The 19,632-nt window shown below is 41.9% G+C and overlaps 1 protein-coding gene across 3 annotated transcripts in view; it reads left to right on the top strand.

Annotated features, from left to right (window-relative positions):
* The window catches only part of ankrd27 (ankyrin repeat domain 27 (VPS9 domain)), a 109,285-nt gene that overhangs the window by 48,581 nt on the left and 41,072 nt on the right, over positions 1-19,632 (top strand). For 2 of the 3 annotated variants that reach the window (XM_047389894.1, XM_047389876.1), the window contains 5 exons: positions 910-986; positions 1,477-1,604; positions 3,470-3,548; positions 11,356-11,488; positions 11,579-11,671. In XM_047389894.1, the coding sequence (XP_047245850.1) occupies positions 910-986; positions 1,477-1,604; positions 3,470-3,548; positions 11,356-11,488; positions 11,579-11,671 (510 nt within the window). The remainder of the gene's footprint in view (positions 1-909; positions 987-1,476; positions 1,605-3,469; positions 3,549-11,355; positions 11,489-11,578; positions 11,672-19,632) is intronic. The other variant, XM_047389885.1, reaches the window with a different exon arrangement.

Here is a 19,632-nt window from a genome sequence, read left to right as displayed (position 1 = left end):
CTATACACACATACTACCCCACTCCTGCACCTACTGTTATTTTGGAGCACTGATTTAATGTTGTGGATTAAAATATTTTGATAAGAAATTGTGCACTGCTTTCAGAAGCTGAAAAGTCATCAGATGTGGTGTAATATATCCATTTGTGTCTTGTAGACAGCAAATGTCCGCATACATTATTTTCTATCTTTAACAAAAGAACCAAAACATACTTATGTTTCTTTTCTAACTGCAACCTGTTTCAAATGAAGAAGTGCAAAACTATTTTTTATATTTTTTAGCCTGCTGAGTAAATTGGCAATGATACCAAAAGAAATACAGGATGCAGAAAACTAAACATTATAACATTGATGTAATGTTATTTTATTGTATAATGATGTAATGTTAAAACGTTGTAAATTGGAAATCTATTATTTTTGCTCCTTTTCTAACTTTTCTAACTTATAATTAATCAAAATAAAACAATACGTACATTAAAGGGGTTATTATGTTATTCAAAATATGCTAAGTGAAACAATAGTTACATTTGTGTGGCTATTTCCAAGTACAGGCCCTCAATCCAATTTTCAAGTGAGCCCCTGAAAAATCTCTATTAATTTCCTGAACAGTTTTCACTTCGCCCTCCCTCCACATCACAGAATATTCAGGATTCCTAACCCCTCAACATGAATTTGTAAAAATAAAAATTATTACTTATTTCAGAGACAGTGACATGTTTATATAGGGCCATGTGATATTCGTGAAACATGAAATTAATATAAGGTATATTGTACAATTTTGTGATGATGATGTGATGACATTTCCTCATTGTTCTTTATTTTTTTCATAATCAAGATGCTTGTACTTTATTATAATGCTGGCATCTTAAAGCTTCTCTTAAGTCCCTTCTGATGCGCTGTTCATCAACAGGATGCTTCTTTCAACAAAATCACAAGGAGCCTTCAGGAACTGCAGCAGAATGACTTGGGAGTCAAACCAGAGTTCAAGTCAGTTATACACTCAGTCACTACTAAAGAGTATTCAAATGAAGGCATCGTACACAGTTACGACATTCAGAACAGAGAGCCAGATGTTAGCAATGCTAATTGACTCTGTTTAGATTTCCAAAACTGTTTCTACAAACTACAGATGAACCTTAGTTTTAGTGTGAATTTTGTGTAACAAGTCATAATATGCAGACATGATATGCAAATTTAAAATGCTTTGTGGCTTACACAGAATGAAGAAATGCATGACCCAGAATATTTATTACATAATCAGTGAACTATGGATTTTCATATCTACTGCTGGTGTTGCTATATATGTGGAGGGCATGGTAACTAGCATTAAAATCCAGTCAGCATTGTTCTTCTGGTGACTGCAAGATGTACTAGATTTTAATTCAGTAGTTTCACTCAGTGTTCGTGAAGCAGTTCACACACTGAAAGTCTGTTTGAGATTCCTTATGTTCTCTGCTGTTGCATTGTTTTCCTCCAGTATAAATTTGTCTCGGGCAAAGAGAGAGCTGAGTCAGCTCAACCAGCAGACCTCCCCCCTCCTCAAGCTGCTCTGCCTGCGCCGAGTTCTCCTTACAGCCACCCAGACTCCAAGACACACAAGTAAATGTGGGACATGTGTGTGTTTAGATGTCCATCAGAGATGCTTAATGTTAGCATAATTATCAATGTGGGAACTTATTTAGAATAAGACGGCACTGAAACAGTACAAATCTAGTCTTATCAGATACTGGAACAACCTGCCTACAAATCCAACTCTGCCAATTTTGGAATACCTCATCAGGTTAAAACATTTGCAGAAATAATCATGTTATGGTATTTGCAATACTAAATCAAAATTAGGTACAGGCAGTATGGTAGGTGATGCAAAGTTGTTTGCATGTGGTACACAGGAATGTGTCTGGTAAAATGTAACATCTAAGTGATAAAAAATTTTGTTTAAAATTTCAAATAATATTAAAGCTGCAAGCAGCGTTGCGCAGCCCTTGCATCGCAGCACTCCTCCGGCTGTGTGGCGACAGTGGGCAGCCTGCACCGCCACCTCATCGCCTGCAGAGAATCTGCTGTGCAGTTCTGCCCTCAGCCACCAGGCGGTAGTATAGGCAAGCCCCGACATTAGTTTCGGGCAGGCTCAGTTCAGCTCTGGCGAGAAGCATTCAAGATTTGTCGGAAATCCGACCTTCCCAATGGAATCTGTGATTACTTAGTGGGGAAAGATTAATAAAGACTTAATGTTTATTATTATTATGTTATTAGATAAAGTTTGAAACATTACAAGACTGTCATTGCCCTCAATGACAGTTATTTTGCCACACACACATGCTTTGATGCAGCAAAAGCCTAATCAAACTGAGCTGTTTGTACATTGGCAAAGATCATTCATATTCATTCTGGAGCAAAATGGATCATGCATGTGTGATTTACAGCCAACTATAAGCAAACATAGAGACATTGAAATTTGCGTTCCAGCCACGCCCACATGCTTTAATGCAGCAAAAAGCTTTTAAAAACTTTTGAAGTATATAAGCCAAAGGCTATAGGAGGAGTTCACTCAGATATGACGTGTGTAAATGAGAGAAGATGGCCGATCATAACTTCAAGAGACTTTTATGTAGATCCTAAGAGGTTACATATGTGTACCGACTTGGCCACACTGCCACGGCCACACCGTCCGGCCAAACCTCTCAGTACTTGAGACCAACTTGGACCCTCTTGCTATTTTTCTACTTTTGCACTTTTGCAAAACCCTTAAAATACGTAATTTTACTCCACGACTGACACGTGTGTAAAATTTGGTGAGGTTTTGAAAATGATAAAGCCTCCAAAAAAGCCAATTAATTTGATGGAAGAATAATGATAAACATTCGAATTGCAGGAGACCTTCGCAGTGCTTTCGTTGGCCGGGCCTAATAGTTTCATTCATTCATAGAATCTATTTGAAAACAGAGTGTGTATCTGCTCTTCTGCTATGGGTTTCTCGTGTCATTTAGAGAAACCGCTAATCCAAAATATAGGACAATATCTGATTAATTTGATATGTGTGGCTTAAACAAATCATATTTCTGTGCTTTGGTCTAAAAATTGTTTTAAGGAAACGGCTTTGATTACATTTGTAATCAAGAATAATAGACTCTTGAAAGAAGCTGTCCTAGTAATTGTGTGTGCAGTCTGAATTAGTCTGTAACCTTTCTCAGCAGGCAGACTGACCTCTGTAATCAGATCAGCTGGCAGCACAGTGCCCACTGTCTTAGCTGCTGATCTGTTTGTTCAGTTTATTTTGAAATCCTGGCTTGGCTCATGGCAGCCTCCCGGTTAGTGTGCAGAATGGCATGATGTTCTCCTAATTGTTTGTCAAGAGCCCAACTTAAACATTTGCTTTGAACATAGGGAGTAGAGCTGGCGGTGTCAGGAAAACAGGAATATAAAAAACAGTCTGGAGGTTGATTTGTTGACTTGTTTCTGTTTCTCTGCAGTGAACATCGAAGCTGTGAGTGCAGATGACCTTCTCTCTGTTGTCCTTTACCTTTTGGTCAAGACTGAAATCCCCAACTGGTGAGCCGGGAGAAGACCCATTGGGAATGTTTTCCTTGTGGTTGAAATTAAACAAGTAAAATAACAAATTTAGGTAGTAAAAGCACTCCTACGGATGACCTCACCCTGCAGGTTAACTCGTCCAGAAAAAAACATGTTCTTTTACTTTCTGGTCTTTAGATTGCTCCAAAGTTTAACATTTTAAAGGATCACTAACAAGTCTTGGAGTTGTATGCTGAAAGACAGAAATTGACTATAAAGTTAGTCATTTGTAGCATCAAAGAGTTTCAAGAAATTTACAACTAGGTTTTATCTAGCAGTTCACATGTGTGACCTTCTTTATGTTCACCTTAAAATGCTCAAGTTTTGAAAACATTTTTAATGTGAAGCATTGGCTTGATTTTGTCTTGTTTTTAAAAATATTTCACTCAATACCAATAAGGTCTACAGAGTTTAGGTTAGCTGACTGAGGTTGCCATGACAGCACACCATCCTACTCTGTTATCAAAATACATTTTAAGTCTTTATGTGTGGTTGAGGGGGTTGTCTTGCTGCATCACTTTGATGGAGCCTATTAAACATTTTTGGGTATGAACTGCGTCGGTCTGTGTTGAAGAGTGTTAAGTTTGTGTGGCAGTAACCAGTTAAAGAATACAAGGACAGGTGTGTCTTGCCAACAGTAAAGCATGGTAGTGTGAGTGTCATGGTCTGTGGCTGTGGGGAGCTACATTTCAATGAGGGAACCATGAATGCCAAGATGAACTGTGACATACTAAGGCAGAGCACAATCTCCTCCCTTCGGAAACTGCCACAGGGCAGTATTCTACCATGATAACGACCTTAAACACTCCTTTAAGATGATAACTGCCTTGTTAAAAAAGTTGAGGGTAAAGTGCTGGACTGGCGAATCATGTCTCCAGACCTAAACCCTGTTGAGCATATGTAGGACATTCTCAAATAGAAGTTGGAGGAGCACAAGGTCTCTTAACATACATCAGCTACGTGATGTCATGGAGGAGATTCCAGTGGCAACCTGAGAAGTTCTAATGAACTCAAAGCCCAAGAAAGTTAGGGCAGTGCTAGAAAATAATGGTGCCCACACAAAATTGAAACTTTGGGTACATTTGGAGAATTCACCTAATGATCTACTCACTTTTATGCCAGCGGTTTAGAGATTAATGGTTGTGTGCTATTTTGAGTGGACAGCCAATTTACACTGTTATACAAGCTGTACACTGACTACACTGTGTCAAAGTGCCATATCTTCATTGTTGTCTCATGAAACAATGTACAAAAATGTGAGATATCTATCTATCGATCTATTTGGATAGTTGTTTGACCCACATGCAAAGCCACACTCAGGAGACACAGAGCACTTTAACCAGTTTGTTCTCGGCAGCTTGGTTCTAAACACCGGTCAGGGCCGGTCAAAATCACAGCCTTGGGCACCAGGCGTCTCAGGGTTTTCTAGAGGAACACAGGTACAGTCAGTTTAGGAGCATGTACTGCTGTTCCAACTCCTAGACAACACTGGCTATCGATGGTTCTCTCTTTCTTTCTGCTCTCATTTTCACTCTCTCTCACACTATCCGGTTTTATTGACTTTTGAGGAGTTTGAATTGATTTCCACTGACTTCTATTCATTTCTATGGTCTAACCCTAACCCTACAATTAACCATGTGACCATCTTCATAGGAGGCAACATGATGGTAGCCAGTTTGTGTACTTAAACAGCTTATATTGTTGTTCCAACGCGTAGACAACAGTGATTAATCTTAAAGGGCAATTATATAGAACTTTGCATATAGGCAGTTGTAAGCATTATAGATGGACTACTTTAATGTTAGCCAACAAGCTAGTGATAACATTTTAATGTTAGGATTTAAGCTAACATTACCATTTAGGGTAACTTTAGCTTATAAGGCTAAATTGACATATTTAATGGAATGAGTCAATGTTAGCCAACATGCTAGTGATAGCATTTAAGCTAACATTAATATTTAGGATAATTTTCAATTATAGGGCTAAATTAACATATTGAATGGAATAAATCAATGTTAGTCAACATCCTAGTGTTATTCCACGTGCTAATTTTAGCATTTAACCTAGCTTTGGCATTTAGGCTAATTTTCACTTATAAGGCTAAATTAACATTTTGGATGGAGTGAGGTAATGTTATACAGTATGCGCGTGTTAGCCAAAATGCCACTGTTAGCATTTTAGCTGGGATTAGCATTTAGCTAAGTTTAGCTCATACATTGCTGTTATGTGTTTTCAACAAGAAGTTGTTTTAAGGCAACTTTAGCATGTTTGGCTGTTTTTTAGGTCAAAGTCTTCGTACTTCAGCAGTTCAGATGACAGTGTTATGTTTTTTTTTTTTGGTTTTTGTTTTGCTAATGTTTCTCCTATTTCTGCTAATTTGTCAGATTTCTGCCGATTTTCTGCTGTCGACTTAATCTTCTGTTTGCTAACTGCTCTGTTATCTGCTAATTAATTGAATTTTAGCCAACATTCTGTTGTCAATCTTAGCTTCTTTCTGCCAGCTTTCAACAGAGGAGTTTAGCGTTCTGTTTTCCTGCTAATTGGTTTCAGCAAACATTCTGCAGTCAACTTTAGCTTGTTTCTGCCTGTTTACAGTTAAAGAATTCAGCTTACAGCATTCACACTACATTTTTAGAGGAAATGCATTTTTTCTAGTTTTTGAGATCTCACGCACGGTGAGATCATAGGAGAATTTATTTTGGAGAAACTTTCTCTTTTCTACATGGACTATTGGATGAGCTATTTCATGGTGATATTGTTTTGTGTGTTTTGGGAGAAAGGTATGTGTGCTCGAACAGTTGATTTTGTATGTGAATAACTGACTTAAGTAGTTATTTAATACAGTTTTTCAAACTGTTCCCTACCCTTCCTCTGTGAAAAAAAAAGTAATTGATCCTTATCCCATGGGGAATCTGTGAACAGTAGTCTGTTCACATCACATTTTGACCCTAATTAGCCCTGATGGTACCTGCTCCTAAATAGGGACCAAGAAACCCAGCACCAGGCCGAAAGAAACAGAAATGGAAGTGCTAACAAAACAGGCTGTGTGAAAAGGAGCCAGTCCAAGTAGAACCTGTGGAAAAGGGCCTAATATTTGCCCGGAATGATTCAGATACAAGGAAAGATGAACATGAGATCTGATCTTAATGATCAGATCGCAGTTATCTGCTTGAAATGAGAATGAATTGTCATGTGACACAGTAGGCTGTAGTTGAGCTACAATCAGCTCTGATGCTTCAGTAAAGTTCATTTACAGTGCCTTGCGAAAGTACTCGGCCCCCTTGAACTGGTCAACCTCTTGCTACATTTCAGGCTTCAAACACAAAGATATAAAATAAAACATTTTTGTGAAGAATCAACAAGTGGGACACAATCGTGAAGTGGAATGAAATTTATTGGATATGTAAAACTTGTTTAACAAATAAAAAACTGAAAAGTGGGGCGTGCAATATTATTTGGCCCCATTGCGTTAATACTTTGTAGCCCCACCCTTTGCTGCAATTACAGCTGCAAGTCACTTGGGGTATGTCTCTATCAGTTTTGCACATCGAGAGACTGAAATTCTTGCCCATTCTTCCTTGCAAAACAGCTCGAGCTCAGTGAGGTTGGATGGAGAGCATTTGTGAACAGCAGTCTTCAGCTCTTTCCACAGATTCTCGATTGGATTCAGGTCTGGACTTTGACTTGGCCATTCCAACACCTGGATACGTTTATTTGTGAACCATTCCATTGTAGATTTGGCTTTATGTTTTGGATCAATGTCTTGTTGGAAGATAAATCTCCATCCCAGTCTCAGGTCTCTTGCAGACTCCAACAGGTTTTCTTCCAGAATGGTCCTGCATTTGGCCCCATCCATCTTCCCATCAATTTTGAACATCTTCCCTGTCCCTGCTGACGAAAAGCAGGCCCAAACCATGATGCTGCCACCACCATGTTTGACAGTGGGGATGGTGTGTTCAGGATGATGAGCTGTGTTGCTTTTACGCCAAACATATCGTTTTGCATTGTGGCCAAACAGTTCGATTTTGGTTTCATCTGACCAGAGCACCTTCTTCCACATGTTTGGTGTGTCTCCTAGGTGGCTTGTGGCAATCTTTAAATGAGACTTTTTATGGATATCTTTGAGAAATGGCTTTCTTCTTGCCACTCTACCATAAAGGCCAGATTTGTGCAGTGTACGACTGATTGTTGTCCTATGGACAGACTCTCCCACCTCAGCTGTAGTTCATCCAAAGTGATCATGGGCCTCTTGGCTGCATCTCTGATCAGTCTTCTCCTTGTTCGAGATGAAAGTTTAGAGGGACCGCTGGGTCTTGGTAGATTTGCAGTGGTCTGATACTCCTTCCATTTCAATATGATTGCTTGCACAGTGCTCCTTGGGATGTTTAAAGCTTGGGAAATCTTTTTGTATCCAAATCCGGCTTTAAACTTCTCCACAACAGTATCTCGGACCTGCCTGGTGTGTTCCTTGGTCTTCATGATGCTCTCTGCGCTTTGAACAGAACCCTGAGACTATCACAGAGCAGGTGCATTTATACGGAGACTTGATTACACACAGGTGGATTCTATTTATCATCATCAATCATTTGGGACAACATTGGATCATTCAGAGATCCTCACTGAACTTCTGGTGTTAATTTGCTGCACTGAAAGTAAAGGGGCCGAATAATGTTGCACATCCCACTTTTCAGTTTTTTATTTGTTAAAAAAGTTTGACACATCCAATAAATTTCATTCCACTTCACGATTGTGCCCCACTTGTTGTTGATTCTTCACAAAAAATTAGAATTTTATATCTTTATGTTTGAAGCCTGAAATGTGGCAAGGGGTTGACCAGTCCAAGGGGCCGAGTACTTTCCCAAGGCACTGTAAATTTGAAGCACTTGAACTGTTATTACTTAAAACTGTTCAGAATCTCCTGAATCACAGTTTTTGCTGATGTCTTTACTCTAAACCTGTGAATAAGTTTAAGCTGTGGATGAGATAAGGTGTGTAACTTGCCAGGTTGGATATGAGATTTCATTAAAATAATCCATCACAGTAAAACACCTGCTGGCTCGCTGCAGCTATCAGATTTATTTAGCACAACTACAGGTCCTTCTCAAAATATTAGCATATTGTGAAAAAGTTCATTATTTTCCATAATGTAATGATGAAAATTTAACATTCATATATTTTAGATTCATTGCACACTAACTTAAATATTTCAGGTCTTTTATTGTCTTAATTCGGATGATTTTGGCATACAGCTCATGAAAACCCAAAATTCCTATCTCACAAAATTAGCATATTTCATTCGACCAATAAAAGAAAAGTGTTTTTAATACAAAAAACGTCAACCTTCAAATAATCATGTACAGTTATGCACTCAATACTTGGTCGGGAATCCTTTGGCAGAAATGACTGCTTCAATGCGGTGTGGCATGGAGGCCATCAGCCTGTGGCACTGCTGAGGTCTTATGGAGGCCCAGGATGCTTCGATAGCAGCCTTTAGCTCATCCAGAGTGTTGGGTCTTGAGTCTCTCAACATTCTCTTCACAATATCCCACAGATTCTCTATGGGGTTCAGGTCAGGAGAGTTGGCAGGCCAATTGAGCACAGTGATACCATGGTCAGTAAACCATTTACCAGTGGTTTTGGCACTGTGAGCAGGTGCCAGGTCGTGCTGAAAAATGAAATCTTCATCTCCATAAAGCTTTTCAGCAGATGGAAGCATGAAGTGCTCCAAAATCTCCTGATAGCTAGCTGCATTGACCCTGCCCTTGATAAAACACAGTGGACCAACACCGGCAGCTGACACGGCACCCCAGACCATCACTGACTGTGGGTACTTGACACTGGACTTCTGGCATTTTGGCATTTCCTTCTCCCCAGTCTTCCTCCAGACTCTGGCACCTTGATGTCCGAATGACATGCAGAATTTGCTTTCATCCGAAAAAAGTACTTTGGACCACTGAGCAACAGTCCAGTGCTGCTTCTCTGTAGCCCAGGTCTGGCGCTTCTGCCGCTGTTTCTGGTTCAAAAGTGGCTTGACCTGGGGAATGCGGCACCTGTAGCCCATTTCCTGCACACGCCTGTGCACGGTGGCTCTGGATGTTTCTACTCCAGACTCAGTCCACTGCTTCCGCTGGTCCCCCAAGGTCTGGAATCGGCCCTTCTCCACAATCTTCCTCAGGGTCCGGTCACCTCTTCTTGTTGTGCAGCGTTTTCTGCCACACTTTTTCCTTCCCACTGAGGTGCCTTGATACAGCACTCTGGGAACAGCCTATTCGTTCAGAAATTTCTTTCTGTGTCTTACCCTCTTGCTTGAGGGTGTCAATAGTGGCCTTCTGGACAGCAGTCAGGTCGGCAGTCTTAACCATGATTGGGGTTTTGAGTGATGAACCAGGCTGGGAGTTTTAAAGGCCTCAGGAATCTTTTGCAGGTGTTTAGAGTTAACTCGTTGATTCAGATGATTAGATTCATAGCTCGTTTAGAGACCCTTTTAATGATATGCTAATTTTGTGAGATAGGAATTTTGGGTTTTCATGAGCTGTATGCCAAAATCATCCGTATTAAGACAATAAAAGACCTGAAATATTTCAGTTAGTGTGCAATGAATCTAAAATATATGAATGTTAAATTTTCATCATGACATTATGGAAAATAATGAACTTTATCACAATATGCTAATATTTTGAGAAGGACCTGTATACTGTTAACATTAGTGCTGTGTATAAGAAGGTAAACATGCAACATAAAATTCTTGCTGAGTGACTGACATGGCAGATTTTGTCATTCACTGACTTTAGTAAGTATAATGAGCTCTAAAAGAAGCCTATTCCATCAATGAGTTAATTTGGCCCCTTAGCCAGTCACATCTTCAGTTTATTCCCATAGATAGATTTTTTTCAACAGCTGTCTGTGACAGTACTGTCTATAAAATTATTTATTCTTCACTGGCAGACATTGAGGTTTATGTCTACTGTGTAAGGGGAGTCCTAAAAGGCCACTGGTCATTCCTAAGTGTGCTTCAGGATGGATTGTAATCAGAACAAGTGCACAAGGGCCCCGTCCCACCTGTGGAGGTGGTCTGAACAAAGCCTTCCATAGTGTCTCACACCTCAATTAATTCTGTCCTGGTTAAACCTGATCCATATAGGTGAATGTTAGTGACGGGTTTTAAAATATCTTTTGTTAGTCTGTTGTGGAGAGTGTGATCTGTTCTGCCATCATATGCTAGGGAAGCAGCATCAGAACCAGAGACTTAAAACAGCTCAACAAGCTGATAAAAAAGGCTGGCTCTGTTCTGGGGACTCTTCTGGAACCTCTGCAGATCATTGTACAAAGAAGGATTCCTCATAAAATGAAGAACATTATGGAGAACCCTGAGCATCCTCTTCATGAAACTGGTACAACAACAGTCTTCAGTCAGAAGCTTCTTCAGATCTGCTGTAAGACAGACCTCTATTGGGGGTCCTTTCTGCCCACAGCCATCAGCATTTAAAACAGCTCTTTGAGGCTACCTGTATAATATGAGCTACAACATTTAATTTCCCTTTGGGATTCATAAGGTAATATTGAATTGAATTAAACTGAAAAGGGCTTTCAGTTCCAGTTTCAGCTCCATATGTGAAGGAATTTATCTGCTTATAGTTAGGAACTTTATTTAAGTTATTATCAAAGCTCTTGATTATGAAGCTAAATTGGCACTGTTTATTTTTAACTTGTATGTCGTATTTACAGAGAGCTGCTAAATAATCTGTTTTCTAGCTTTCCAGGTTGATTGTTATGTTCTGTGTTTCAGGATGGCCAACCTGAGCTACATGAGGAACTTCTGTTTCAGTAACTCCAGCAAAAATGAGCTCAGCTACTGCCTGAGCACATTTGAGGCAGCAGTGGAGTATATCAACCTGGGGAAGCTGCAGAACACATGCTCCGTGAGACACACTCAGAAATGCTTACATGTTCTTAGCAGAAGTAGGACAGTTCTGAGAGGGTAGCAATTTTTTTTTGTCTCTTGCTCTCAGGTCACAGGTGAGCTTAGCGACAAAGCTTTATTCAAGGAGAGGATGAGTCTGCTTACTCAAAACATGGCCTCACCGATCTACTGCCTGTTTGAGGTAAGCTGTAGCAGTGTAAAATGTTCAGGTGAATGCAACCTTGTTCGTAACTACAACACACATGTTTTCTCCAGAGACTTATCAGGCATGGTTAAAATCAGTGTCTCATCAATTCAGTTCAATTCAAATTCAAAAATACCCGAGGGGAAATTAGAATTCCAGTACAACCCATCCAGACATACACAAGACAAGACATGGAGGGACAGGTCTCCGAGGCTTTGCTGCCCACTCATAGGCGCTGCTCTTTCTAGATGAGAAAAGAGGCCACATTAGGTAAGAAGAGGGAGAAAAAAAAATCATATTTCACACTGTATCCTTAGCAGGATACAGTTTGAGATTGCAAAAAAAAGCAACATATATACGAAACAACATCATGCAGGGGGATCCGGTGAGGGTGGTGTGAAGGGGTGCATATGTTCATCTTGAGCATGCGAGTGTGTGCAAGTAAGTCCGTGAAGCACTGTCACAGAGACAATTGTCCTTGATGATACGATGGAATATTTATCAACCGGCCACACAGTTCTAAGCAGGTCCACACATGTCCTCAGGGAAGGGAGGGGGCAGAGGGAGCAGAACGTCATGTTTACATAACACCCAGGAGAGGTTGAAGATAGTCAGCCATCCAAGGCCATGCAGGGGAGCCAGATTCAGATAACAACAATTGTTTTGAGTCAGGCTGACTCTTAGTTTTCCGTCCGCCTTGAAACTCTCGCTGGTGCTTCTCAATGGTGAATCCAAACAGCCAAATTCCAGGTCCTTTCCGCCAGATCCGAGCGAACAACTTTCTTCAAGATTTATCCCATTTCACCCGAGTCCAGGAACCGCAACCTGCCTGCGATCCTCTGTAAGGATCACATCCAGTCTGCGATTCAGCTCACGTAACATCTCAGTCTGAGTGTTGATTGCTCTGCAGATCCCATCATACATGCCAGGCAGCCTTACAATGGCCAGAACAGCTGATGACATTTTCCGAATTTCTTGATATGCCAGGTAACCTCCGACTCCAAAAAGCAGAAATCCTGTTATCAAACATCCAATTGTGTACACATCTTCGACATCCTCGACTGACAATATTGACAGACACACAATCCACTTCTGCCAGGAGTCCATCGTGTATCCAGAGAAAAATGTCCTGTCTTCTTGCTGAGAAAATTTTATCAGTTGCATTGAGAGACCAGCTTACCAAATCCATAACTCAGAATTTTGGAAGATGTCCAAAAAGAGGATCCAAAAAGAAAGACAAGACACAGAGCTGAAGCAGGCCAGATGTGGGAGTGTGCGGGAGACAGAGAAAAAGCGTCCTTCACCAAGAGCAGAAAGAAAGAGTTACAGGGGTTGGACAATGAAACTGAAACATCTGGTTTTAGACCACAATAACTTATTAGTATGGTGTAGGGCCTCCTTTTGCGGCCAATACAGCGTCAATTCGTCTTGGGAATGACATATACAAGTCCTGCACAGTGGTCAGAGGGATTTTAAGCCATTCTTCTTGCAGGATAGTGGCCAGGTCACTACGTGATACTGGTGGAGGAAAACGTTTCCTGACTCGCTCCTCCAAAACACCCCAAAGTGGCTCAATAATATTTAAATCTGTTGACTGTGCAGGCCATGGGAGATGTTCAACTTCACTTTCATGTTCATCAAACCAATCTTTCACCAGTCTTGCTGTGTGTATTGGTGCATTGTCATCCTGATACACGGCACCGCCTTCAGGATACAATGTTTGAACCATTGGATGCACATGGTCCTCAAGAATGGTTCGGTAGTCCTTGGCAGTGACGCGCCCATCTAGCACAAGTATTGGGCCAAGGGAATGCCATGATATGGCAGCCCAAACCATCACTGATCCACCCCCATGCTTCACTCTGGGCATGCAACAGTCTGGGTGGTACGCTTCTTTGGGGCTTCTCCACACCATAACTCTCCCGGATGTGGGGAAAACAGTAAAGTTGGACTCAGCAGAGAACAATACATGTTTCACATTGTCCAGATTCCAAGATTTGTGCTCCTTGCACCATTGAAACCAACGTTTGGCATTGGCATGAATGACCAAAGGTTTGGCTATAGCAGCCCGGCCGTGTATATTGACCCTGTGGAGCTCCCGACGGACAGTTCTGGTGGAAACAGGAGAGGTGAGGTGCACGTTTACTTCTGCCGTGATTTGGGCAGCCGTGGTTTTATGTTTTTTGGATACAATCCGAGTTAGCACCCGAACATCCCTTTCAGACAGCTTCAATGAAGACTGGCTTCCTGAATTTTTAGGATCACACTTGGTCAGCCAGCCTTTCATTGGAATGTTTTTATGAGGATTTTCGTTGAGATAGGCCGGCATGGTGGTGCAGTTGGTAGCACAGTTGCCATGCAGCAAGAAGGTCCTAGGTTGACTCCCGGCCGGGGATCTTTCTGCATGGAGTTTGCATGTTCTCCAGAAAGTTCAATAATTGCTCTGAGCCTGGAAATCATCAATCATCAACAACCAGCCATGTCATTCAAAGCTCTGATCTACTGTACATGTGGTCTCATGGCTGTATAGAGCACTTTCTAACAGGCTCAGGTACAATCACCATTGACTCTTTATGAGCTACGCTCAAAACATCTTTAATCATTTAGTATTTCAAAGGTCAAATGTGGCCTGTGGACCACCAGTTAACAGTAAATTATTTAAGTGATGTGAGGCTTGTATACAGGTCCTTCTCAAAATATTAGCATATTGTGATAAAGTTCATTATTTTCCGTAATGTAATGATGAAAATTGAACATTCATATATTTTAGATTCATTGCACACTAATTGAAATATTTCAGGTCTTTTATTGTCTTAATACGGATGATTTTGGCATACAGCTCATGAAAACCCAAAATTCCTATCTCACAAAATTAGCATATTTAATCCGACCAATAAAAGAAAAGTGTTTTTAATACAAAAAACGTCAAGCTTCAAATAATCATGTACAGTTATGCACTCAATACTTGGTCGGGAATCCTTTTGCAGAAATGACTGCTTCAATGCGGCGTGGCATGGAGGCAATCAGCCTGTGGCATTGCTGAGGTCTTATGGAGGCCCAGGCTGCTTCGATAGTGGCCTTTAGCTCATCCAGAGTGTTGGGTCTTGAGTCTCTCAACATTCTCTTCACAATATCCCACAGATTCTCTATGGGGTTCAGGTCAGGAGAGTTGGCAGGCCAATTGAGCACAGTGATACCATGGTCAGTAAACCATTTACCAGTGGTTTTGGCACTGTGAGCAGGTGCCAGGTCGCGCTGAAAAATGAAATCTTCATCTCCATAAAGCTTTTCAGCAGCTGGTAGCATGAAGTGCTCCAAAATCTCCTGATAGCTAGCTGCATTGACCCTGCCCTTGATAAAACACAGTGGACCAACACCAGCAGCTGACACGGCACCCCAGACCATCACTGACTGTGGGTACTTGACACTGGACTTCTGGCATTTTGGCATTTCCTTCTCCCCAGTCTTCCTCCAGACTCTGGCACCTTGATTTCCGAATGACATGCAGAATTTGCTTTCATCCGAAAAAGGTACTTTGGACCACTGAGCAACAGTCCAGTGCTGCTTGTCTGTAGCCCAGGTCAGGCGCTTCTGCCGCTGTTTCTGGTTCAAAAGTGGCTTGACCTGGGGAATGCGGCACCTGTAGCCCATTTCCTGCACACGCCTGTGCACGGTGGCTCTGGATGTTTCTACTCCATCGGCCCTTCTCCAAAATCTTCCTCAGGGTCCGGTCACGTCTTCTCGTTGTGCAGCGTTTTCTGCCACACTTTTTCCTTCCCACAGACTTCCCACTGAGGTGCCTTGATACAGCACTCTGGGAACAGCCTATCTGTTCAGAAATTTCTTTCTGTGTCTTACCCTCTTGCTTGAGGGTGTCAATAGTGGCCTTCTGGACAGCAGTCAGGTCAGCAGTCTTTCCCATGATTGGGGTTTTGAGTGATGAACCAGGCTGGGAGTTTTAAAGGCCTCAGGAATCTTTTGCAAGTGTTTAGAGTTAACTCGTTGATTCAGATGATTAGGTTCATAGCTCGTTTAGAGACCCTTTTAATGATATGCTAATTTTGTGAGATAGTAATTTTGGGTTTTCATGAGCTGTATGCCAAAATCATCCGTATTAAGACAATAAAAGACCTGAAATATTTCAGTTAGTGTGCAATGAATCTAAAATATATGAATGTTAAATTTTCATCATGACATTATGGAAAATAATGAACTTTATCACAATATGCTAATATTTTGAGAAGGACCTGTATATTGTGTTGTATCCATTATTAGCTTTAGAAACTAGGAGCCTCATGTACAAAGTGTGCTTATGCACAAACACCTTGCGGTGCAATGTTTTACGCTTTTCTCTTGCTCTCGTTGGAAGACACATGCGTTTCCTGATCTGAGTAAGAATTTATCTTTCAAACTTTCACTACTTGATGACAACAAAGGTTATTGAGATGCCACTGCTAGACAGAACACGTTTGTCAATTTTTCCATTTACCAATCCATTTATTAAGGATTAGTAAATGGATATGTACCACAGGCTTTTAAGGTAGCTGTAATTAAACATTTATATAAGAAACCTTCGCTTGATCAAGATGACTATAAATTACAGGCCGATATCCAATCTTCCATTCTTATCTAAAATTCTTGAGGAAATAGTTGTGAGCATTTACACAGCAATGACCTGTTTGAAGAGTTTCAATCAGGCTTCAGAGCTCATCATAGCACTGAAACAGCTCTGCTGAAAGTCACTAATGAAATTCTTATGGCCTCAGACCATGGACTTGTGTCTGTACTTGTCCTCTTAGATGTCAGTGCTGTTTAATGCAGTCGATCACTATTTCTCTTGCTCTCGGTGGAAGACACATGAGTTTTCTCTCCCTCCCTCCCTGCTGATCCCAGCTTCTGCTTTTTGTCTGTATTTTTCTCAGAGCCTCGCTTTGCATATTCTCCAAACTTTTACATTTTGGATTTGGTCAGCTGGACTCTCAACATAATTGATACATTTTTTTCTTTTCATCGGGAAGACAGGGTAAAGGAGAACCCTCTTGTCTAGACATTGTCCGGACATTCTTCTCTGCATACACACTGGATTCTTGACAGCAGTGGAAGATTGTGCCTGACTATGATGTCGGTCGAGGACATAGAAAATGTGTACATATTTGGATTTTTGATAACAGCATTTCTGCTTTTTGGAGTTGGTGGTTACCTGGCTTACGGAGTGATTCGCAAAACATGGGCGGCTGTTCAAAGCATTCCAAAGCTGCCTGCGACGTTGGATGGAGTCTGTAGAGCGATCAACACTCAGACTGGAATGTTAAGAGAGCAGAATCGCAAACTGGACATGATTCTTGAACAGAATCGCAGCCTGGCAGCGGTTGGACTCAGAGGTTAAAGGATATAATCTTGGAGAAGTTGTATGCTTGACATCTGCGGAAAGTACCAGAAATTTGACTATTTGGATTCGCAATTGAAACAAACCAGTAAAACTCTTAAGGTAGTTGGAAATTCACAACTGCCTGAACCACAACATGCATTGTTTTTCTAAATCTGACTCCCCAATGTGGCCTTGGCAACTTCTGCTAACTGGCTATCGACAAAATATCTCCTCGATGTTATATAAACACGACACTCTTCCCCAGCACTCCCCTACCAGCTGTGTGCTGATAGGACTGTGCGGCTGATTGATAAAACATCCACCTCTCTTCCCAAGGACAATGGTGCTTCTATCAGTGTTGACAGTCTAATTCTTGCAAACACACTCAGACTTATATATTCACACCCTCAAGATTCCACCGTACCCTTGCTAAATCTTTACTTATGTATGTGTTGATTACCCCTGCTGAGGTTTGTTGTACTATTTCAGACTCTATTCTGCTAAGAATAGAGTCTGTACTTGGAATACTTGGAGGATCTCCTGAATCCTGCTGTAATGCCTTCCCTGGGGACTCGGAGTTGGACGCTTTCGTCACCCAGGCTGAAGTCACCGAAGTGATTAAAAAGCTCCATGGTTGCAAGGCCTCCTGGATGTATAAGATCCACCCTGAATACCTCAAGTCTCTGGATGTTGTGGGGCTGTTGTCGCTGACACGCCTCTTCAACATTGCGTGGTGTTCCGGGACAGTGCCTCTGGACTGACAGACCGGTGTGGTGGTCCCCATTCACAAGAAATGAGACTGCAGGGTGTGTTCCAACTACAGGGGGATGGCACTCCTCAGGCTCGCTGGTAAGGCCTATGTCAGGGAATTGGAGTATGGAGTAGGAGGCCCTTTATTAGGGGCCATCCGGTCTCTGTACAAGTAAAGCAGGCGTTTGGTCAGCATTGCTGGGACTAAGTTGGACCTGTTTCTGGTGCATGTTGGACTCCAGCAGGGCTGCCCTTTGTCACTGGCCCTGTTCATAACTTTCATGGACAGGATTTCTAGGTGCAGCCAAGGGCCAGAGGGGTTCTGGTTTGGGGACCAGTGGCGTTCGTCTCTTCTTTTTGCAGATGACGTCCTGCTGGTTCCCTCTAGCCAAGACCTACAGCATGCACTGATGTGGTTCGCAGCTGAGTGTGAAGCGGCCGGGATGAAGATCAGTTCCTCCAAGTCTGAGGCCATGGTTCTCAACTGGAAAAGGGTGGCTTTCCCTCTTCAGGTTGGAGGGGAGTTCCTGCCTCAAATGGAGTTCCATTATCTCGGGGTCTTGTTCACAAGTGTGAGCAGAATGGAGCGGAGATCGACTGACAGATGTGTCCGTCCGTTGTGGTGAAGAGAGAACTGAGCCGAAAAGCGAAGCTCTTGATTTACAGGTCGGTCTACATCCCTACTCTCCCCTATGACCATGAACTTTGGGTCATGATGAAAAGAACGAGATCCTGGATACAAGCAGCTAAAATGAGCTTCCTATGTAGGGTGGCCAGGCACTTCCTTAGAGATATGGTGAGGAGCTTGGCCATCTGGGAGGAACTTGGAGTAGAGCCACTGCTGCTCCACATCTAGAGGAGTCAGTTGAGGTGGCTTGGACTTCTGTATCGGATGCCTCCTAGACGCCTCCCTTGGAAGGTGTTCCAGATACATCCCAACGGCAGGAGGCCCAGGACACACTGGAGGGACGCACTGTGTGCGGTGACATTTCTACGCACGGTTTCGTACATCTGATTTTTTTGTTTTTGATTTATTTTTTTTGTTTTTGTGTGTGTGGCGCAAGTTTCAGAATCATTCCCTACCGCAAACTTGTGATAGCTGCACACTCTTTTTTTTACGTGAGGCCCCAGGTCTTTAGTACAAAGCAGGTCAGGTAATTTATTATAATATTTTGTTTCGTGACACTAGTGGCCTTTATTTTTTGGTTTTTCTGTAAGTAGGCAGACAGGACATGGGCTGGAGAGAGGCGGAGGACATGCGGCAAACCTCACCGGGCCGGGACTTGTTACTTGTTACAGCCCGCCGAGGACTGAGGCTGCTGTACGTGTGTTGCGTGCTCTACCGCTGCACTGAGAGCCACTCCCAATTCAAAGTTATTTTATTTGCTCGCATGAAGCAATATCCCAGTGCTCGTTATTGGCATGATAAGTCTTCATATAGGTCCCCTGACTGACCATCTTTGTCTTACATACTATAATGTTACAACCCCTATTCCAATGAGGTTGGAGTATTTTGTAAAATGTAAATAAAAACAAAATACAATTTGCAAATCTTGACCTAGGTGCTGGATGACTGTTGTCTGGGTCTGCCCCCTGCTGTGGCTGCTGTGAGTGAGAATTCAAATCTGGTACCTGAAAGGTGGGGGCCTGTTTCCCCCTTTGGGATGAAGCTGTCTTGAGCTCATCTGCCTTCAGGTCCACCAACTTTGCTTTAGCAAAGTTTCCTCTCCTCAGCTTTTGAGAGCTCAAGGTTTGCAGCATTCTCCCTTCGAAGAGCCATCTGGTGGTCAGTCTGTAACTGAAGATATAATTTAGCTTCCAGTTGTGATTTCTGCTGATA

The sequence above is a fragment of the Girardinichthys multiradiatus genome, chromosome 2, assembly GCF_021462225.1.
Source record: "Girardinichthys multiradiatus isolate DD_20200921_A chromosome 2, DD_fGirMul_XY1, whole genome shotgun sequence".
Taxonomy (NCBI): Eukaryota; Metazoa; Chordata; class Actinopteri; order Cyprinodontiformes; family Goodeidae; genus Girardinichthys; species Girardinichthys multiradiatus.
Note: the sequence above shows the minus strand (reverse complement) of the source record. Positions and strands in the feature narration are given on the sequence as shown.